Genomic DNA, 19,724 nt, shown 5'->3' with positions numbered 1-19,724 from the left:
TCCAAGACTGAGAGGTTTCTAAACCATGCTAGAGGGTATGCACAATGGAGAGGAGGGAGGAACTGACATTGGAAGTAGACTAACCTTAAATCATGTGTCCCCTTGCCCTCCCCTGATAACTGACATGGTACTTTGGTTATGAATGACTAAATTTTTCAGCTTATCAATTTTGACCAATGGATCCGTGTCAGAATTAAATAAACCCAGTCCTAAATTGATTTTTCATGAATGTTCATGATTCGTGTTGTACGGTGGATTTGTTGTATCCCATTGATCCCATACTGCTCAATTTGAGGAGCGTGTTTTGTGGGGCTCGTGTGCCCTCTGGTGGCAGGATGTCGGCGTTATATGTTGACGTTTCCGTCTCCGGCAGACATATTGCTTACAGGAGCAAATTCTGGAAAGCTAGAAGAGAGAACGGATTTAAAATTGATTTATATCTTCACGACTTGATCACTCAAACCACATAGGACACGATGGGTAAGCTTCTCGGCAAATCGAGAGTACAGATATGCGTTCAGGTGGTAAAAGATTTGGCTGTGTCATCGGGGGTAATGATTGTGAAATCTTCATCCTGTCGTTCAGCTAGTTAGCTAACTCATTAGCTAGGTAGCTGAATAACGATGCTACGTAGTAGCGAAAGATGAGTTGCTATTTTACGCTAATATTAGTTCACTTGCTGTTACTGAGGTTATTTTTAACTGTCACCAAACTGTCTAGTCTTAGGACAGTGTTTATATTATCAAATGACATACAAAGTTTAACTGTTACTAACACAATTCCAACCCGAGAAAACAACAAATGCCATTTGTTAGCTAACTTAAGGAAACTTGGCTAATGGCTAACTTAAATGTGAAGCTTTGTAAGTCACCGTCTTTTCTCACGTGGGAATAACTTACACACGTTTATCTTAGCTCTTAAGTTATTTGTCAGTTAAGTCAATACATTGGCGTGCTTATCAGCAATTGCAAAGTAACGTTATAATGTGCCTGTGTCTACGGTTCTGGTGTTTCTCTACAACACAGGTGTGGATAGCGGTAACATTAGCTAGCTGTTGAGGTGCAGATGCATTTTGTTCTCTGCTGTTTAATGGCTGTGTACTTGGAAAGATACTTTTAACAACATTGAAAAGCGTATAAGTCACCACCTATAAGACGACACAATTTAATAGTCATAGTTATTAGGCACATATTTGTGTGTTGGTAACGTTAGCTTAGCTAAGTTAGCTCTGTCATACAGACTTGCTCTTCAAACCCATAGAATTACACAGTAGTGTGATTATGTGGAGTTGCTTGTTATTCTTTTGAAGATAAAGTGTATACAAGCTATTAAATTCCATACTAAAGAAAAACACGGGACATTTTTTGAAAGCTTGCTAACATCAGTGATGAATAGTAATGAGATATCTGACAGGACACACCGAAACCAGCGTGTACACGTGACCTCAGGGGTCCCCATGTTTTCCAGACTATTCCGGCAAGGGTTTGTGCATGTTTTTGTTTTCGTTTGTTTTGTTAAGTATTTTTCATTTGTGATGTACAGTAACATTATTTAAATAGACGAATGAAAGAGGGGCAGAACAGTTGTAACAGGAGTCCTGTTCTTCCCTTCCTCATGCTCCATTCGTTGATTTGTCACCAAAACAGGCTGTGCTCCACTTAGTCACACTAAATTAGGGGGTCAGGTTGGTTTCCCAAAATCTTACATTGCAGAAGTCATACTATATAGCGATGCATACTGTTTCAGATTTATTTACAGAGGTTGTGATATGTCTGCCGTTGATATTTCTGCCACCACTCTGCAACAGAGGGTTTCCAATCCACACCCATTGGTTTTAGATAGTGACAGAAATCTCAGCAGAGGCTAATCCAGAACCTCAACAAATAAAACAGAATCTATCAGCGTATCTGAATACAAATAGGTTTCAGTAGGAACATGACTTTTTCCTGATTTGAGTCCAGATACACTTAAACACAACCCACCAATCTGCTTTCTCCCTGCTGTAGGTAGGGTCTCCTCTGAAATGCCAATGTCGACACGTGTTCTCAGCAGGGCTATTTCTGTGCCATCCTGCCCAAACAGTGAACAGTCAGTGCAGTTCACATCCAGCAGCTAATCTAACTAACACAGTACAGAAATGAGAGCATCCAGCCGCAACCTGTGCTTATGTGCCATCCATGCCCGTGGCTTTACCATCTGCACACATTACACACATGCATAAGCCTTTTTAGGAGGCTGATTGTGCTAATGCCCTGAAACCATAACATGACCTCAATGTGCACCACTTGTTCCGATATTTAACCTCGGAAACCCCCGCTGTTACGATCGGGGGGGCTTTTGGCACAGAAGGTTGGCACCATCCTGTTTTGGTGGCAGGTTGCAATGTTGTCCCCACCTCTCTTTCTCTCCCCTGTTGCCCTGGGTGACTCAGGGTTCTGCTCAATGCCCTTTTCTGGTGGCATGACTGCACAAATGCTGAGAACGGGCAGTTTGTCCTGTGTGGGCACCAGTTTATGCTGATTCTGCGATTTAACTCTACTGAATAAATACATTTGTTCTGCCTGCCAGCTGAAAGGGTAGATGAAGAGCTTAACTGTGTGTGTGTGTGTGTGTGTGTGTGTGTGTGTGTGTGTGTGTATTTTTAGGCTGTGTTTTCCATGCCCCTATGAGCTTGTTTATACAAGGCCTTTTTATATATATAGACATATGTACACACTGTTTCATCATCATGATCTATTATTAGAGATGTTAAGGGGAAACAAAAGCAAACTTTTTCTGTCACATGTTCACCTACTGTTTCCAACACATGGTGTACTCATGAAGTTCAACTTAGATGAAGCAAGTGGTACACAACTTTTCCTGCTGTCTTAATCGTGATGTTTACCTGACTGTGTCTGTGGCCCATCAGAGCCGTCAGCCAGTCCGGCCAAAGATAACTACAGGATGAACCGCTACAAGAACAAAGCACTGAACCCAGAGGAGATGAGGCGCAGGAGAGAGGAAGAGGGTATCCAACTCAGGAAACAGAAACGAGAGCAACAGGTATTACACAAAACCTGTCCGTGCCACTCTATTCCTTTATCTTCTTCTTTGACATTATATCAGTATGTAGTATACTGAAAATAGTCCGGCTTAACTGTCTCTGTGGACACAATTTTTGTATTCACAGCTTTTCAAGAGGAGGAACGTGGACATTCTCAATGAAGAGGAAACCATGTTCGAGAGCCCTTTGGTGGACTCCTACCTCAGCTCTCCAGTAACAGTGAGTGTCTATTTTTCTAATACCACTTGCACAACAAACAAATACAGGTTTATTTCCCCAATACATTTCTGATTTGGTAGTTATTGTTGTCTAGCCTGTTTTCCAGAGTTTGTGCTGAGTGGATCAAGTGTTTAGACTGCTTGTGCATGTATTGTTGCAGGAAGGAGTCATTACCAGGGACATGGTTGAGATGCTTTTCTCAGAGGACCCAGAGCTTCAGCTCGCCACAACACAAAAGTTCAGAAAACTACTTTCCAAAGGTACCTATTGTTTACTTACAGTGACTCTACATAACTGTGGTACCAGTCATGAGGTCACCACTGACAAAACAAAAATACTTACATCCAGTTTTACCTGTGTTAATTTCAGAGCCCAACCCACCAATTGATGAAGTTATAAACACACCCGGAGTAGTGGAGAGGTTTGTGGAGTTCTTGAAGAAAAGCGTCAACTGCACACTACAGGTCAGTTTGTAAAAACGCATGCACAGTACATGTTCCATGCCCAAATAGTGTACATTTAATATCTGTCAAGTGATAAATGTTGGTAAAGTGTCCCCTGCCATGCTTGCTGGTAAACTTTATTTAAACAATAATGTATGCATCCCATTGAGGTAAATACACAAGCTGTGTTAGATTTTGTTGCTGCAAGGCACTATAAACTGTTATCAATTTATAGTGATAAGTCAAAGAAAGATAATGGCTCTGATTGGCCATCATTTTTTCTGTTCTGCACAAATCAGTGAGGCGTAAACTGTTATCTCCAAAACCTGAATGGCTCTCTGATGTGAAATTAATGGAAATGGTCATTTGTTGAGGTGATCCAATGTTCACATAAAGAGCCTAAAGATTCCTCTCACTTAATGTTAAGGCTCTGTTGTAAAACTGTTTAAAATTGTGCTTTTTTTTTCCTATGACATTTTGTGCTCCCGCAGTTTGAAGCAGCTTGGGCACTGACCAACATAGCATCAGGTACATCAATGCAGACAAAGACGGTGATTGAGGCTGGAGCAGTACCGATCTTCATAGAACTACTTAACTCAGAATTTGAGGATGTGCAAGAACAGGTAACACATGGTGTGATAGGGAGAATAGATTGAGTCCATTTTGCCCATTGTTGTGTCTGTTTGTTTTGCTTTGTTTCACACTTATGCCCATAAGTAAAAAAGGTTTGGTGTGTGGTTTTTTTCCCCCTGCAGGCTGTGTGGGCCTTGGGGAATATTGCAGGGGATAGTGCAGTCTGCAGGGATTATGTGCTGAACTGCAACATCCTTCCACCACTATTAATGTAAGCTCATGTTCTTGTATTCAGTCCTTTAGCTTTCCTACCAGTAATAATAATGTGTTTCTGATACTATCTCATTTGTCATTTCAGGCTTCTGACCAAATCCACTAGATTGACCATGACTAGGAATGCAGTGTGGGCTCTGTCTAATCTCTGTAGAGGAAAAAACCCTCCACCTGCTTTTGAAAAGGTATCACTTCGCCTCATGAAGACTAAACCAAAAATAACTGATAATTTCAGATCAGGCCTGCTACTTTTTAATTTTCAACATTTTGCTATGGACAAAGCATACATAATGGTTAACACTGCTTGGATACACAATCATGTGTAGGAAAAAGCCTGTATTTGTCAGGGGAAAACTCTGCAGTGTACTTCATTCTCCACCATACTTTAGTGTTTACTCAATAATTTAATTGGCTTTCCCTTAAGTTCTCTTCTCCCCACACTAATAGACGCGCACACCTCTGCTGCAGACACAGTGGCGTGCCCCGCTTCTTTCTGTCTCTTTCTCCATGAATGTGTTGGCTCTGACTTTCTCCATCAGGACTACGTTTTATAAAGTCGCAGAAAAGACACAGAAGTCATCTTCTAGATTTTTCCACCCGCTATTCCGTTTACAGCACCAGGTGTCCCACATGTGGAGGAGGCTTGTTAACGACATAGCCTATGAAAAATGAAACCAGTGTGTTAGCTAACAAATTGCATCTGACCTGGTCCGTGCTTGTAAAATATTCAGCAACAATAAAAACTGTCTCTGTGTTTCTCTGTAAAATGCTAAAATGGGTCACCAAATATACTTGGGTGGCCGTTAATATACCTGGGCCAAGTAAAGTCTATGTGTGGGGAAACCTTGGAAAGCCATTCAGTGTGAGAAAAATCATGGTCAGGTGCAAGGTCACACAGTACAGTTGGGTTACCTATATTTATCCATTTAACTAACTATAAATGTCCCAGTCTCCATGAAAAGTATGTACATGCACAGTTTGCTAGTTTTTTCTTCTGAATGACAATTTTCATTGAACAGAACTTTGGCCAGGCTACTTTTACCCCCCCCAACTGCTTATCTGCTGAAAAGTTTCTCTTGATGTGTGGCTCTTTTGGAGTTGTTGGATTCATGTTGTTTCTCATCAGAAATATGTTTTGTGTGCTGTCTAGGTGTCACCCTGTCTGCCAGTACTCTCCAGGCTTTTATTTAGCAGTGACCCAGACTTGCTGGCAGACGCCTGCTGGGCCCTGTCCTACCTCTCGGACGGCCCCAATGACAAGATTCAGGCTGTCATCGACTCAGGCGTCTGCAGGCGCCTTGTAGAGTTACTCATGTAAGTTCAGCTACACTCACTATTGTCTTTGTCACAGTATATGTGACCTGAGCCCTGTTTCAGAAAGCAGGCTTAACAAACTCTGAGCTTATCCCTAAGCGCTGGGTTGATTGAGCCTGAGGTGGGAAACTCTGAATTTTCGGTTCCAGAACAGCTGATCAGAATAAGTTCAATCAACTCTGAGTATGTTGAGCCTGATTGAAGCGCGTGCGTCGGGATGGAAAAAATGGCATCATCATGTGCGAAGATCTGTGCATACATCGATGACAGATTGATCATAAAAGCGGTCATGTTCAAGATCATGTTTGGGTAAAAAACAAATAGCCGATCTAACCGGAATTTTAAAGTTTTTAAAGATGTAAATGCGTTCAGATATGTGCTTTGATATCGACAGAATGAATGAGGAAATGAAACGGTATGTCAGACAGCCGCCTCAGGCTTCGCAGGAGGGGAGGAGTTAAAGGAAAAACTGACGGTTTTCCAACTTATCCTGTGAACCTAACCTCCTCAGGAGGAGGTTAGGTTCACAGCATCAGTTGCCAGAGTTACTGATCTAGGGATTATCTGATCTCGCTCTCTGAAACGGAAAACCCAGAGTTTCCCTTATTTCAGGCTTAACATACTCAGAATTTTCACTAATCCCACTTTCTGAAATGGGGCCCTGTAAATACTTAAAATTCTCTCTCTCTGTTAAACCTCCCGTTCTGCAGGCACACTGACTATAAGGTGGCCTCCCCTGCCTTGAGAGCTGTAGGAAACATTGTAACTGGAGATGACATCCAGACACAGGTGAGAGTATATTATGTTTGTTTTATTGTCCTACCTTTGTCTGTCCGTGATGTGGAAAATATTGATAAGAAAATAGAATCAACTGTAAAATGCGGAATATTCTGGAATCTGCCAAAATGCAGATGCAACTTATAAAAATCAGGATTTTCCTTAATATTACAAGTGTTTCTTCTCATAGCACTTAAGCTAAACAAACAGAAAAACTATGCAGCTGTGTTTTGGTGTCATTTAAGGGTGCTGCTTCTCTCCTCTGCTCTCAGTGTCTGTATTTAAGTGATGGGCTCAGTGACTCCTCCACTTCACACACACATACTGTCATATCGAAGAGTTGGAGTGCTAGCAAGAGCTCATCACTTCAACAAACTCTCGAAAGTGCAGCCACATCGGCAGATGGAAAAACACGAGCTCGTTGAAGACTGGCTGTATGGGCGGAGTCAGATATTCTGTTAGGAAAAGTAAAAAAAGCTACGTCTGGTCCTATGGTCCAGTCAAGCTTTGTAAACAAGTAGGAGAGTTGTCCTCGTGAGAGTAGCCTCTGCCAGATCAACTCCTACCGTGTGTTCAGCAGCATATGGAGGCTGTCAAGTAATAACTTATTTATTAGTGGACAATTTACAATGGGCCTACAATTATTGCATCAATGCATTCATTGTGAAGTGTCCTCTATTAAATAGTTTTTTAATACCCTACTGCTGCAGCACATTTATTTTTAACTGTCTCCATAAATAATTATACATTTGAATATTTCTTTATATGTATTTGCATGATACATCATATTCAATGATATGGATTAAATTTGTAATATTTTCTTATTGTTGAAATTGTATGCAACCACCACATGATTACACACTCTTTCTGATGACAAAATGTGCTTGAATTGTAAAACACAGAATTCAAAAAAATTTACAGGGAAAAGATGGAATTTGGAATGGAGGTAGGGTTTATTACAGGGCTTTGTCTAATAGTTAGCAGGAGGACAATGAAGTAGTAGAGTGCAGATACATAAGCTGTATTTGTTAGTAGGATAAATTATTCCAACTCTGAGTTAGTAGGATAAATTCATTCAATATATATATATATATATATATATATACACACACACACACACACACACACACACACACACACACACACACACACACACACACACACACACCTTACTCGTGAACCTGTCTTTAATTTGTTTGTTTTTTTATGTTATGTACCCACTCTGCTGCTGTGTGTAGGTGGTGTTGAACTGCTCAGCCCTGCCCTGTCTGCTGCACCTTCTCAGCAGTGCTAAAGAGTCCATTCGTAAAGAGGCATGCTGGACCATCTCAAACATCACAGCAGGAAACCGAGCACAAATACAGGTGACACACACACACACACACAAAAAGCATTTAACTAAAATGGGGGACAAACCTGCAGAATTTTCAGTTTACCCATGAAAAGTGAATACGTTGGGTTCGTGGGGGATGACTTTGATCACTTTGCCCCTGATATTCCATTCTGATATTTAAAACACCCTGTATTTTTCTTTAGTCTGTTGGACATGAAACAACTGCTTCTTTCTGGTTAAACATTGCCCTAATACAGTTACTGTAGCTTTGTGACATTGTTTTCCTGCATGATGAGGAATTCTTACAGGCTCTACCCTTTCTTGAAACCAGTAAATTAACGGTAAAAGGTCACAGTGAATAGTCACTTTGCAATTATTCATGGTAACCCGCTAGCTGACATTTTCCTCAGGTAATCCTCCCCACCCATGGTAGCAGAAATGTTTACTTAGGTGCTATGTTGTTTTGCGATGACATAAATGTCAAAATGAATGACACTGTAATAATTTTCTTTGAGAAGAACAGAAATATTAGGAAACCCACTTTACTGCAGATTGAACCGAATGTGTTGAAATGTCAGAACTATAGAGTATTTTGACCTTATGTAATCACTGGAGTGTTACATATGCTGGCCCCACACTAGTGGATAACTGGGGCAATTTTGGGTCTGATTCACCCCTCCCGACAATCACAGGGGCGCTCCTGATCCGAGTTTGGTCTGAACAGATTATCTGGCCAAACGATCCTGTAGTGTGAGGGGTTTACAGACATAATGTTAATGTTACTGACTGAAGCCTCCCCGATTTCAAATCGATTATTTCCTATAGTGTGAAAGGAACAACGATGGAATATTGAGGGAAAATCTGCAATAGCCTATGAGAGCAAGACTAAGAGCTATCAAATGGAAAATTTGATTCTGTGAATGTAATTCCACATTGGTCAGTTTTATTACTTTGTTATATTCCAAACATTTATCTATAATAAAGACCACATAGTGTTTGGCTTGAGATTGGTTTCTGAAATAGACGTAGAGGCTGATAGGTCCACCTGTCAATTCATTACAGTCCTTTCAGGCCCACGACCCAGTAACTAGGGCTGCATGATTTGGAGAAAAGGTCATATTGCAATTGCAATTCGATTTTAATGGAGCAAATGGTACTATGAGTCTACTTGCTTAATTATCAAGGACTGCGAAAAATACTGACATTTTGAAGTGTCTTTCTCAACATGAACAAAGTTAAACAATCAACAATATTAATAACAATAACAAGTAAAATGGATGTAAAACAGAACAAGGGAGCATGTTGCTCTATAGAGGAGGCGGCTAGAAGCGACTCAATGTACATCTGTCTAATGCAGAGTCTCTATCCACAACCTGGAGGAGGAACTGTACATAAGTGTATTAAATAAATAGTATAATGTTTAGTTAATAGTTTACTGATAGTATAACAATAATGCATTAAATACTACATTCGTTAGAATTTCATATAATAGTATAGTTTTTTACCACTAGTTGAATATTAAATCCAGTTACAGCCATTTCATTTCTGTGGGTATTTTATTTTTTTTATTTGATCAAAAAACTCTACATAGATCTCTAATTAGTACTAACTTGACAGTAATCATTGTTCAACATTTATTGATTTGCTGTAGCACGTCAAACGTTTTTTAATGACACATCCCATCCTGGCTGTGATTGGTCGTTTGACAAAAAGTGATTGACAAGCACGTCGCCTCTGTGAAAAGTTGAACATGTATAACAATGATGGCCAGAGAGTCAAACTCAAACCTTCTTATCGTCTCCCAATTTTCTTCTCTCTTACCTCTTCAGCTGCTGCCGACGTCTCTCTGTCTCTGTCACAGAGCGTTTCTCTCTGTGCTCTGGTGACTCGTCCGAATATGTTTTGAACGAATAACGGCGGGGTGGGGAGGGGGGTTACTGTAGGCTGTTGTCTTAAAAGTTACTCGCTCATAAATCATTTTTCTGATTGCACGTAGGCTTATCTGTTTTTAGAGGCACATGCGGGAGCCCGGTGTGGGCGGAGATAATGAGCAGACTGCAGCGCATACACAGAAGAGTGTCTCACACTTTTACTGTTTTATTAAATCGCACACCTTTATGATGACATTGTGATTGCGATTAGATTAATTGTGCAGTCCTACCAGTAACTAAGACAAAATGGGCTGCACACATTGCTTTTGTTGTCTCTGTTCACCAGGGTTAGGTCGGTAAGTATGGCATAACTGTGTTGAAGCTGCTTGAGACACCCCTGATTTCATATCATCCTGCTCCGCAGACGGTGATTGATGCAAACATCTTCCCAGTGCTGATCGACATCTTACAGAAAGCGGAGTTTAGGACCAGGAAAGAGGCGGCCTGGGCCATCACCAACGCCACCTCTGGAGGAACACCTGAACAGATCAGGTCAGACTTGCAGTAAATAAACAGTATGCTACAAATCCCCCTCAGCTAATACCAAGAATGATTTGAATGAGAGTGCTCGTGATTTATCATCTCTTAATTTCAATAAGTTAATCATATCAGTACCAGATCAGTTGGGTCTACTAAATAGAGTGGTCAGTTGAAAGTGTTTGTTGATCAAGTGATGGCTGTGGAGTGTGGACGCATGATTAGCACATTGTCTAGTAGTTGGAAGAATTTTTAAAAAACACTTAGAGTGACAGATATTCAACATGTTTAGGTGTTTAATATGTATCTGTCCATAAATTAACACAAATCTTTTCCTGACAGCTAGTGACTGAAAATATTTCAGAAGTAAAAATATGAAGTGACATACTGGAAATGAAGATTCCCATGGAGAAATTAGGTGGTTTTAAAAATAAAATTAAAAAAAAAACAAAAAAAAGGGAATACTATGCACAAGGCAGTGCCATGGTTCTGAATATTCAGGCGTTGATAGGAATCATCGAGAATTATTAGCTTAATTACAATGAAGCAAATTGGGACTTAAATAAAAACTGAAATGTATTAAAATCTAATGTTCATCCTACAATCTTTTATGTTGATGGGACTTTCTGAGCCGTAGTCCTGACAAAAATATAAGGTTCCTATAATAAGTGCAATACTAATAATTTGTCCCTCCAGTTATTATTCATTGTCCTAATTTGATTTGCAGGATACTCGTGCTGTGAGTTTTGTAACTACAGTTCCCGTAATTTGAGGGCTTTGGGGATGTAAACAGGAAGTGTACAGTAATGTTGCCAAGGAAGCAGTTACTTAGCTGTTGGCTACAACTTCAACTGATATATGTGTAAATTTTGGAAAATGGTCACCATTTAAAAATATGCCAAATATATTGAAGAAAGCTGGAAAACATGATTCTCAGCCAACTTCTATAGAAAGAGCGTCTTTCTTTCTGTGACTTCATAATGAATGAATGGGCGTTTGTTTGTGATGGACATCGGAGATAATGAACTGTGCTAGTGGTGTGCTTGGAAATGTCACACTGAATCTAAAAGTGTGCGTGTGTGTATGCGGTCAGATTTCGCAGAGGTATGATTGCGAGAACAAGGAGTACAATCTTTGACACTAATTCTAGTAGTCAGTTGTTGCTCCAACTGTTGACCATGTTGATACGCTGGCCAAACTGCAATAACTAACTTCCAGTTGTGTTTGACAACACAGTGGGATGCACTTGTCCCTTTCACCTTAAACAGTATCTTTGCTGAGCCTGGGGAGGCACACCTCACAGTTTGAAACCCTCTAATCTGGATAAAGAACACTGCGTTGTAAATGGAAAAAGTGACCTTGAAATAGAGCTGCAATGATTAGTCGATCGCAAGAAAATTAATCGAACTATTACTAAACTATTTCGATTAATCGGTTCAGACATTTTTTTTAAAGCAAAAATGTGGAAAATTGCTTGTTTAATCTTCTTAAATGTAAGGAATTGCTGCTATTCTTTGTCATTTATGATAGTAAATGAAGAGTCTTTGGGTTGTAGACTGTTAGTTGGACAAACTTTGGTCACTTTGGGCTCTGCTGAATTGTAATGAGCATTTATCACAATTTCTTGACATTGACAACGATTAGTCGATTAATCGTGAAAATAGTCTACAGATTAGTCGATAATCATGAGCAATGTACAATCCTGAGTCAAATTCCTCGTATGTGTACACATACCTGGCAATAAAACTGATTCTGAAATAATCATTAGTTACAGCCCTACCTTGAAATTAAACATTTAAGAATCAATCTGACGTGTGTGTGTGTGTGTGTGTGTGTGTGTGTGTGTGTAGATATCTGGTGAACCTGGGCTGCATTAAGCCCCTATGTGATCTGCTGACCGTCATGGACTCTAAGATCGTTCAAGTAGCGCTCAATGGGCTGGAGAACATCCTGAGGCTGGGCGAGCAGGAGGCCAAGCAGGAGAACAACGGCACTGGAGTGAATCCTTACTGCAGCCTCATTGAAGAAGCCTATGGTACTGTACACAATGTCCATACAAACACATTGGGATGAAACGATTAACGGTAAACTGTGGTAAAATTCCCGACAGTTATTATTAACGTACACATTTTAATTACCATGATAACCAGGTACGGTTAACCGCGCTGTTATAATCTCACAGCAAACACTGTCCAGCGTCTCCCAGAAGCAGGCGCGCATGCGCAGAATGCAACGTGGGTTTGTTTGGGTCATAGACAACACTGTGAAATCCGGTGGTATTTTAGTTTTTATGACAGCGCTAAAGGAAACTTGATTGAAGAAAATGACCTTATAGTGAACGCAGGGTGAGTTAACTTGTAGCTTTGGTTTGTCTCTCTGACCTGCTAACAGCGTGTAAACTGAAGCTCTGTGTTGCTGCTCTTGTAAAAACGCTACACGTTCTGTTGCTGTGTGCGTCGTGTGTCGGCAGAGTCTATTTGGCCACTGCACACGATAACACGTTACGCTGTTTAGTCAACCAACCAGCATATTTAGAAACGCTACAGACTCTTCTGCCGTCAACTGCATGCATGTCACGGTTCCTCGCAGGTCTATTTCAAGTAGCCGGCTATTTAAAAACGATAATCTTTATGTGGTGATGAATTATCCGAAGGTCCTGCGAGGTGCGAACAACTCGGCACAACACCGTGAAGCTGAGGATCGGTCTCTTCAAACTGTCTCTGCAAATGTTCCTCCACTGCCACTGCACACACACACGCTACGCTTACACATGCGCACTGACAACCCAGGGTTAGGGTTACAATTTTGGATTTATTCACACTCTTTTAAAAACATTTATTGAAAGTTTTATTCTTTTTACATGTTTATTTACAGCATTAAATATTGAAATGTATACTGTAATAGCCTGTATATTAACTTATTGGGAGAAAACTGGTAGTTCTATGTAAAATCACACGTTGAGCACCCCCACATAGCCAAAATGGCATGATCCTTGTTTCCGCTGCGATCCTTCGACTGTGAGATTGACTCCGCCCATCGAAGCATCAAATCTTCGACTAGTCAGTTTTTGGGCTCATTACAGTTACTATCACTGTCTTCTATAGACTGTTTTCATGTAATTGTCCACGGGATCATTGTATTACCTATGTAATATAAAATCTTGATCACTTAGATGATTTTCATATGTTTACAAAAGGTATTTGCTGTTGTTTTATTTTTTATGCAAACAAAATGGCAATTGTATTTATAGTTTTCAATATCAAATTTGTTGAGATGGTTTCAGTGTGTGTACCAGTACATTTTAATGTTTTTTTGGCACATTCTTACAATACCATGATACTACTGATAACCGTGATAATTTTGGTCACTATAATCGTGATATGAAAAATTCATACCGTTTCATCCCTAAAACACATGCATACTGAAAACCCATATGATAAGGGTTTGATTTACTGTATATCATCATATAAGAAGCTGGTAAGAGCAGACATGCTGCAAATCTTTCTTTTCAAAGCACACTAAGAGCGCCGTGTATTGAAACCCAGAATAGTGAAAACATCTTGTCAAGGATAAAACGTCACCAAAACATGTTTCATTCCTTTTGGTATTGAACACAATATGCAGAACTGATCAGTGCATCAGTGTTAATTAAAGAATTTTGCCTTAACAAAATATAGTCTAAAGTTAAAGGTTTCCTGATTTAGATGAAACGATAAGCCTACGCGTAGCCACGTACGCCGTAGCCGTAGCCCGACACGCTCTTCCCCCAAAATGTGATCCATTCGGTCGATAACATTTGAAAAGTCTAGAAGAGCTGCACAATTATCGTTTTAGCCCCATTCAAGTTAGTGTAGGGCTAGACGGAAGTTAGCCAGCTTGACCAGCAAAAGTCAACACTGCAGGTGCTATATCGCTACTGCTAACTATGGCAAGTATATACCAAGTATAAATGCATGACTACATGCGTAGCTTACACCATAGACTACGCTTTTCACTCTGCGCAGAAGTATAAATCAGGCACACTGAGCCAACTTTAGATATATGACAGTTTTACATACTTTATGCTACAGACAAATTCTGGTCCGTACTCATAAAGTGTTCCTAAGCATTAGTCCTACTCAGCAGTGACTGGCTCGATCTGATTTTCCTTTTTCGAAAAGAAAAGCTTATTATTTTGCCAATGTACATTCATCTAACATGACTTTTTTTCCAGGTCTTGACAAGATAGAGTTCCTCCAGAGCCACGACAACCAGGAGATCTACCAGAAGGCCTTTGACCTGATTGAGCACTACTTCGGGGTGGAGGACGAGGACAACAGTCTAGCCCCTCAGGTGGACCAGGCCAACCAGCAGTTCCTTTTCCCCCAGCAGGAGGCCCCCATGGAGGGCTTCCAGTTATAAGTCAGCACCTTCCTCCTCTAAAATACCCCAATTAACCCACTCCATACCTCCCCACCTCATGGAGGGTCCCTAGTTACCTGAGTCATACCTTTGTATGATTCCCCCCCCCCCAAATCCTCCCCAAGCAGACTGATGTGTTACATGGCCAAGGGGAGAGCTCCACACAAACTCCATTACATTTAGAAGAGGACGTGATCACGTCATAGCCCAAAGTGTGAGTCTGCCCTGGCTTAAAACGCACACACAGACATCTTCCATCTGCCATTTGATAGCTCTTAGCCTCATTGGCAGTAACAACGGTTGGTCAATATCTTTATATATACTTTAATTGCTTTTCTAATGGGACATTCCTATATTCAGGATTACTCATGCATCCCCATGCAAAGTCCACCAACAGGGGTGCATGAGGTGAAATATGCCCAGATCTTGATGTCATATGTTTGACTTAATGCAAATCAAAGAAAAAAACACGTAACAAGGTTCCTTTTAGTTATTTTCCCCCCAACCCTTATTTATCTTCTCTTTTTTTTTTGTGTTTGTGATTTTTGTCTTTTTTCTTTATTGGCTTAGGGCTGGTCTCTGCATATCTGCTGATTGGGTGGGTGTGGGGGGGGATCTTATCTGTATGTGTGTTCAGAGGCACACATTTCCACCCAAAGTCCAGGGCTTCTACTGTCCTGATGCCCAAGCTAAGAATAAGAAGTGTTTTTTCATCTATTAACATTTTTCTAAGTGGGACAAATTTCGGTGGGGGTGTTGAGGTGGGAAGAAGTATAAACATTTAGATAACTGTCTGAACTAAGGAAGGGCTTTGGGATGGAATATTGGAAAAGGGATTGGGTTTTGAGATATCTTGAAGAGATCTAGAAGGAAAAAGAGGGTGGTATAGCTAGAGATCCGATGTTTGTCGTGTGCTGTGTTATTAATAACAATACATTTGAATAATGAAGTGATCTAACCATTAAACAAGGCATAGCTGGGGATTTAGGGGGGAAACGTCGGCAGCAGCAGCAAACCAAACTTATTTTTATATTTATGAATGAATTCAAGGGATTGCAGATGTCTAAAGTAGGGTGAAATACCACGTGAGGTACAGAGATATCATGGGAATTTCATCAGACAAAACAATTATAGTTTTGATTTTCTGAGCTCAGTGTAAACAGGTTGCTGCTGGTTAGCTAGGCCCTGTGCCTCCCCTCCCCACCCCCCAGATTTATGTGGTAGGGTTTTTGCATGGTGTTCTTACCCTGCCTGCAGTCACTGAGTATCCCTGGCCAAACGTAGACAGTTGGCACAGAGAGACGGAGAATAGTGTGAAGAAATACTGTGAGACGTTGCAGTACACTGCTCAGCGTTCCTTGTTGTCCTGGAGTTAAAAAGCAGGAAGTGGGTTTGGTGACGTTAACGGTGATAGTGTTTTGTATAGTGGTAGAATTAATATATAACCTATGCCATTCTATTTCACTATATTTTTGAGGAATTGGAATGACAACTGTTAATGATTTTGCATGGGTCCGTTGTCATAAGTAGGTATTGGTGTAAATAGCCTATCCTCTGCCTGGCTAGGAGAGTCTACGCCGCTTCTTTGTCCCCATGTGGGTCTAAAAAAAACAACCAGAGTTTGGCTAGGGATATATCTCTGACAAGTGACGAGCCTAACTGCAACAAAAAATTCAAGTATAAATATATATTTGAATTTTGATGTATTTGCATTATATATATATATATATATATATCTACATATATATTTGCGCACACTTCATGCACACTTGCATACAACACCAGCAGACACTGTACACACACCTCACATAGATGAGTGGCTAGTAGCAAGTAAAATAGTTTCCATAGTCTTTGGATTAAAAGAAAGTAGTTCTTTCTGTTTTTCAGTTTAAAGTTTTGCTTTTCTCCAAGTGTGAAAATGAACATTTTGGCTGGGGTTTTTTTTTGTTTTTTTTTTTTTGTTTCAGAGCACTTAGTATTTTTCTTTATTTATAAAAATGTTGCCCTTGGTTCAGTTTTATTTAAGATGATTTTCTGGCTTAATTGAGACAATGAAAAGTGATGTTTCTTGAATTCAGAAGTTATTCGGAACACACGTGGGTCTTATGGAAACTTTTTGTTTGTTTCTAGCCACATGACTTATGTTGGTTTTAAATTAGCCCTGTAAACCCTGATCTCAGATCAGCTATGTGTGTGACAGAAGCTGATCTTGGATCAGGGTTTAGGCTTTGTGGATGAAGCAGAACTGTGGTCGTGTGATGTTTGACTGACGGGCACTGTGTGAGGAAAAGGTTCATTGACTCTGTGACTATGTCCCCATCAGAATCTGGGAGCCCCTGTTCTGTGGATTACTGAGCCAGCCCTATTTTTCCAATTGGTTAGTTTCGGTTTTAAGTTGTTGTTTTTTTTCACAGGACTTTAGTCTGTGCAGTATAGTCATAGTATAAGCGGCTGTTACTACATGCAACACAAATATTTTGAGCATTAATTGACTGAATGAGTAACGGGTGTTGGTGAGGCTCTCTGTTGTTGCTTCATGAGTTTTTGAGATGTTATCCACAGAACACGTGTGCTCCTAGATGACACGAGAGTTTAAATCATGAATAATTGAGCATCAAGAACTGACCTCTACATGACCGATGTGTAGAGCAGCATTTATAACGGAACGATATCATGGCCAATTCTGTGCTTGGCCTACAAATAATGCCAGAATTGCAATGTTTAAAAGGAAAGGAGAGGGGAAAAAAATGATCAGTACATCAACCAGGAAAAAAAATATTTATATTTCTGAAAATTGAAAATGCACTCCTATTCACAAAAGTGCCAATCCGACCAACAAAGACTGGAGGTTCTTATGTATCTGTCTTTGACTTATAGATTATTTTCTTTATCTTTTATTTACTTGAATGTGCACACATTTTGTGCAAAACATTGCTGCTCTATTTTCCTTATCTTTAAAGTTACATTATTTGCCATTGTTTCTTTGGAAAAGTGGCGTTCTTTACTGTGGGCAACTTAAAACAAAAAAAAAACGAATTCAATTAAGGTAGCGTAATTGTCTGAGGGGGGGTTACTTGATTTATTGCATAAAACTGGTCTTTCCAGCTACTTGCTGTGATGGTCCCCGCTATTACAGTCTTCAAATGGTTTTCACTGTGCAGAGCTAAGCTGCAGATATTTTTGGAATTAAAGAATTGATTTCATGTTGCACAGTGGAGCATAATATTGAGCATTTTCTTGATGTCATGGCATTAGCAAGTCCCTCATTGTGCAAAAAGAGACTTTGCGCTAATACAAATATTGTGGTACTTAAATGTGGCACATGATGCAAATTGAGGAAACTTAAGCGACTATCATAGCAGACAATTGCAGGTACTAACCTTATTGTCTTAGTTTACCAAAGTTTTATCTAAAGGCTGGTTGAAATTATTTTCTCTTTTGTTTTCAATAGTTCATGTAATTGGCTTGTGTTGACCCAGTCACTATGACTACGAGAGTGTTTCAGGCCATTTCAAATGTGCTTCTTTTCATTAGAGGCTGCAATAGCCCAGTCCCTCTCTTCTCAGTTGTATTTTTTCTGTTAGTACTGTTTAGAGAGTTAGAAAATCTGCAAACTAATCCAGAAGACTGCAATAACTATTGTCCAAAATCAGGCACCCCAGAGGCAAATATCCACCTACACACTGCTCTCACAGGTGACACCCCTCCCACGAGGTGGATCTAACGGCGGGCAACTACTTTACCTTTTTCTAAGATAAAATCTGGGATTCAGAAATTGTGCGGTGATTTACATTAAAAAGTATTACAAGTTAAACTATATGTATTTTCTGATACATTGACAGGGATTCAGATGCAATTGTAATCACTTCTGAGAAGTGGAGAAAAAAGCCTCATTAGAACATGTCACAGGAAAAAAATAGACAATAAAATAGGAGGTGAGGATACAAGCCTTTTCTGCTTTTCTTGATCTTTTTCCTGATCAGGATATTCTGGGCTATATTTTTGGATAATTGTGTTTAGAGTAAAAGTTTGTCCTAGTCTGGCTGCATGATCAGGAACCTTGTAATCTATGGGGGAATGAACAGACATCACTAAATATCTCAAATCTGACTTGTCTTCCGTCCTAGAAGCCGTTCATGTCTATCAAAATCTAAAGCCATGCTTGGCTTGGTCAAGTAATGTTGTCTACGCTACAAATGTTTACAATGCTACATGTTTGTAAAATACTTTTCATATGCCATCACTGACCAGTCCTGATGTATTTTCTGCTCTGGTCCTCTCATTTCTTTTACATGTATTTATTTTCTCTATTCTTGTTCATGATTTTTCATTTGCTCAAAATTACCCATCTGAAACTGTGACTTGACTTGACTTTACCGACGGTATGAATGAGTGACGAGAAATACACTTCAACTGAACATGACACACAAACATGAACATGGGGAAAAAATGCATACAGGAAACAGCAACAATATTAAAAATGTAAAGAAAATGTATTGAATTTAAAATTGTTCAGTGGAAATACTGTAGAAAACAAATAAAGTTATGTTACAACCCTTTAATGAAAATGTTTCTTCTTTCATCACTGGAATGTTACTGTACTACAATATATACGGTACTGAACTGACTAGCAAGTCAGTGACTTGAAAGTGATTTCTCCCCACTTCTATATCCATTGTTTAAAATGTCAGACCTAATGTGAAATGATTTAACCAATATATATATGTTACGTTTTAAGGGATGCATGCTCTAGTTTAAAGCTTAAATAGCTACAAGTATTTTATTAAATTTCTCTAATTTCATGGGAGAAAAGTTCCAAATAATGAGATTAGAAATGCTACACAACAAAGGGCATTTTCCAAATGTTGCATTTGTTCTCATTTAATTTCAACCTCATTTAACCCATTTCAGTAGGAAGTGGTTAAAATGGATCTTCATGA

General features: G+C 39.7%; 1 protein-coding gene across 1 annotated transcript; it reads left to right on the top strand.

Moving 5' to 3' along the window:
* Positions 1–350: 350 nt before the first annotated feature.
* Positions 351–19,346, top strand: kpna6 (karyopherin alpha 6 (importin alpha 7)). The gene is made up of 14 exons (XM_038724683.1): positions 351–480; positions 2,909–3,042; positions 3,170–3,262; positions 3,423–3,522; positions 3,632–3,726; positions 4,197–4,328; positions 4,461–4,549; positions 4,637–4,736; positions 5,702–5,865; positions 6,576–6,654; positions 7,881–8,006; positions 10,271–10,398; positions 12,234–12,418; positions 14,597–19,346. The coding sequence occupies exons 1-14, from the start codon at positions 477–479 to the stop codon at positions 14,782–14,784; spliced, it is 1,617 nt and encodes a 538-aa protein (XP_038580611.1). The 5' UTR covers positions 351–476; the 3' UTR covers positions 14,785–19,346.
* The last annotated feature ends 378 nt before the right edge of the window (positions 19,347–19,724 follow it).

Source organism: Micropterus salmoides, unplaced genomic scaffold (genome assembly GCF_014851395.1).
Source record: "Micropterus salmoides isolate LMB-PRFRI ecotype aquatic unplaced genomic scaffold, ASM1485139v1 Ms_hic_scaffold_17, whole genome shotgun sequence".
NCBI classification, from domain to species: domain Eukaryota; kingdom Metazoa; phylum Chordata; class Actinopteri; order Centrarchiformes; family Centrarchidae; genus Micropterus; species Micropterus salmoides.
Note: the sequence above shows the minus strand (reverse complement) of the source record. Positions and strands in the feature narration are given on the sequence as shown.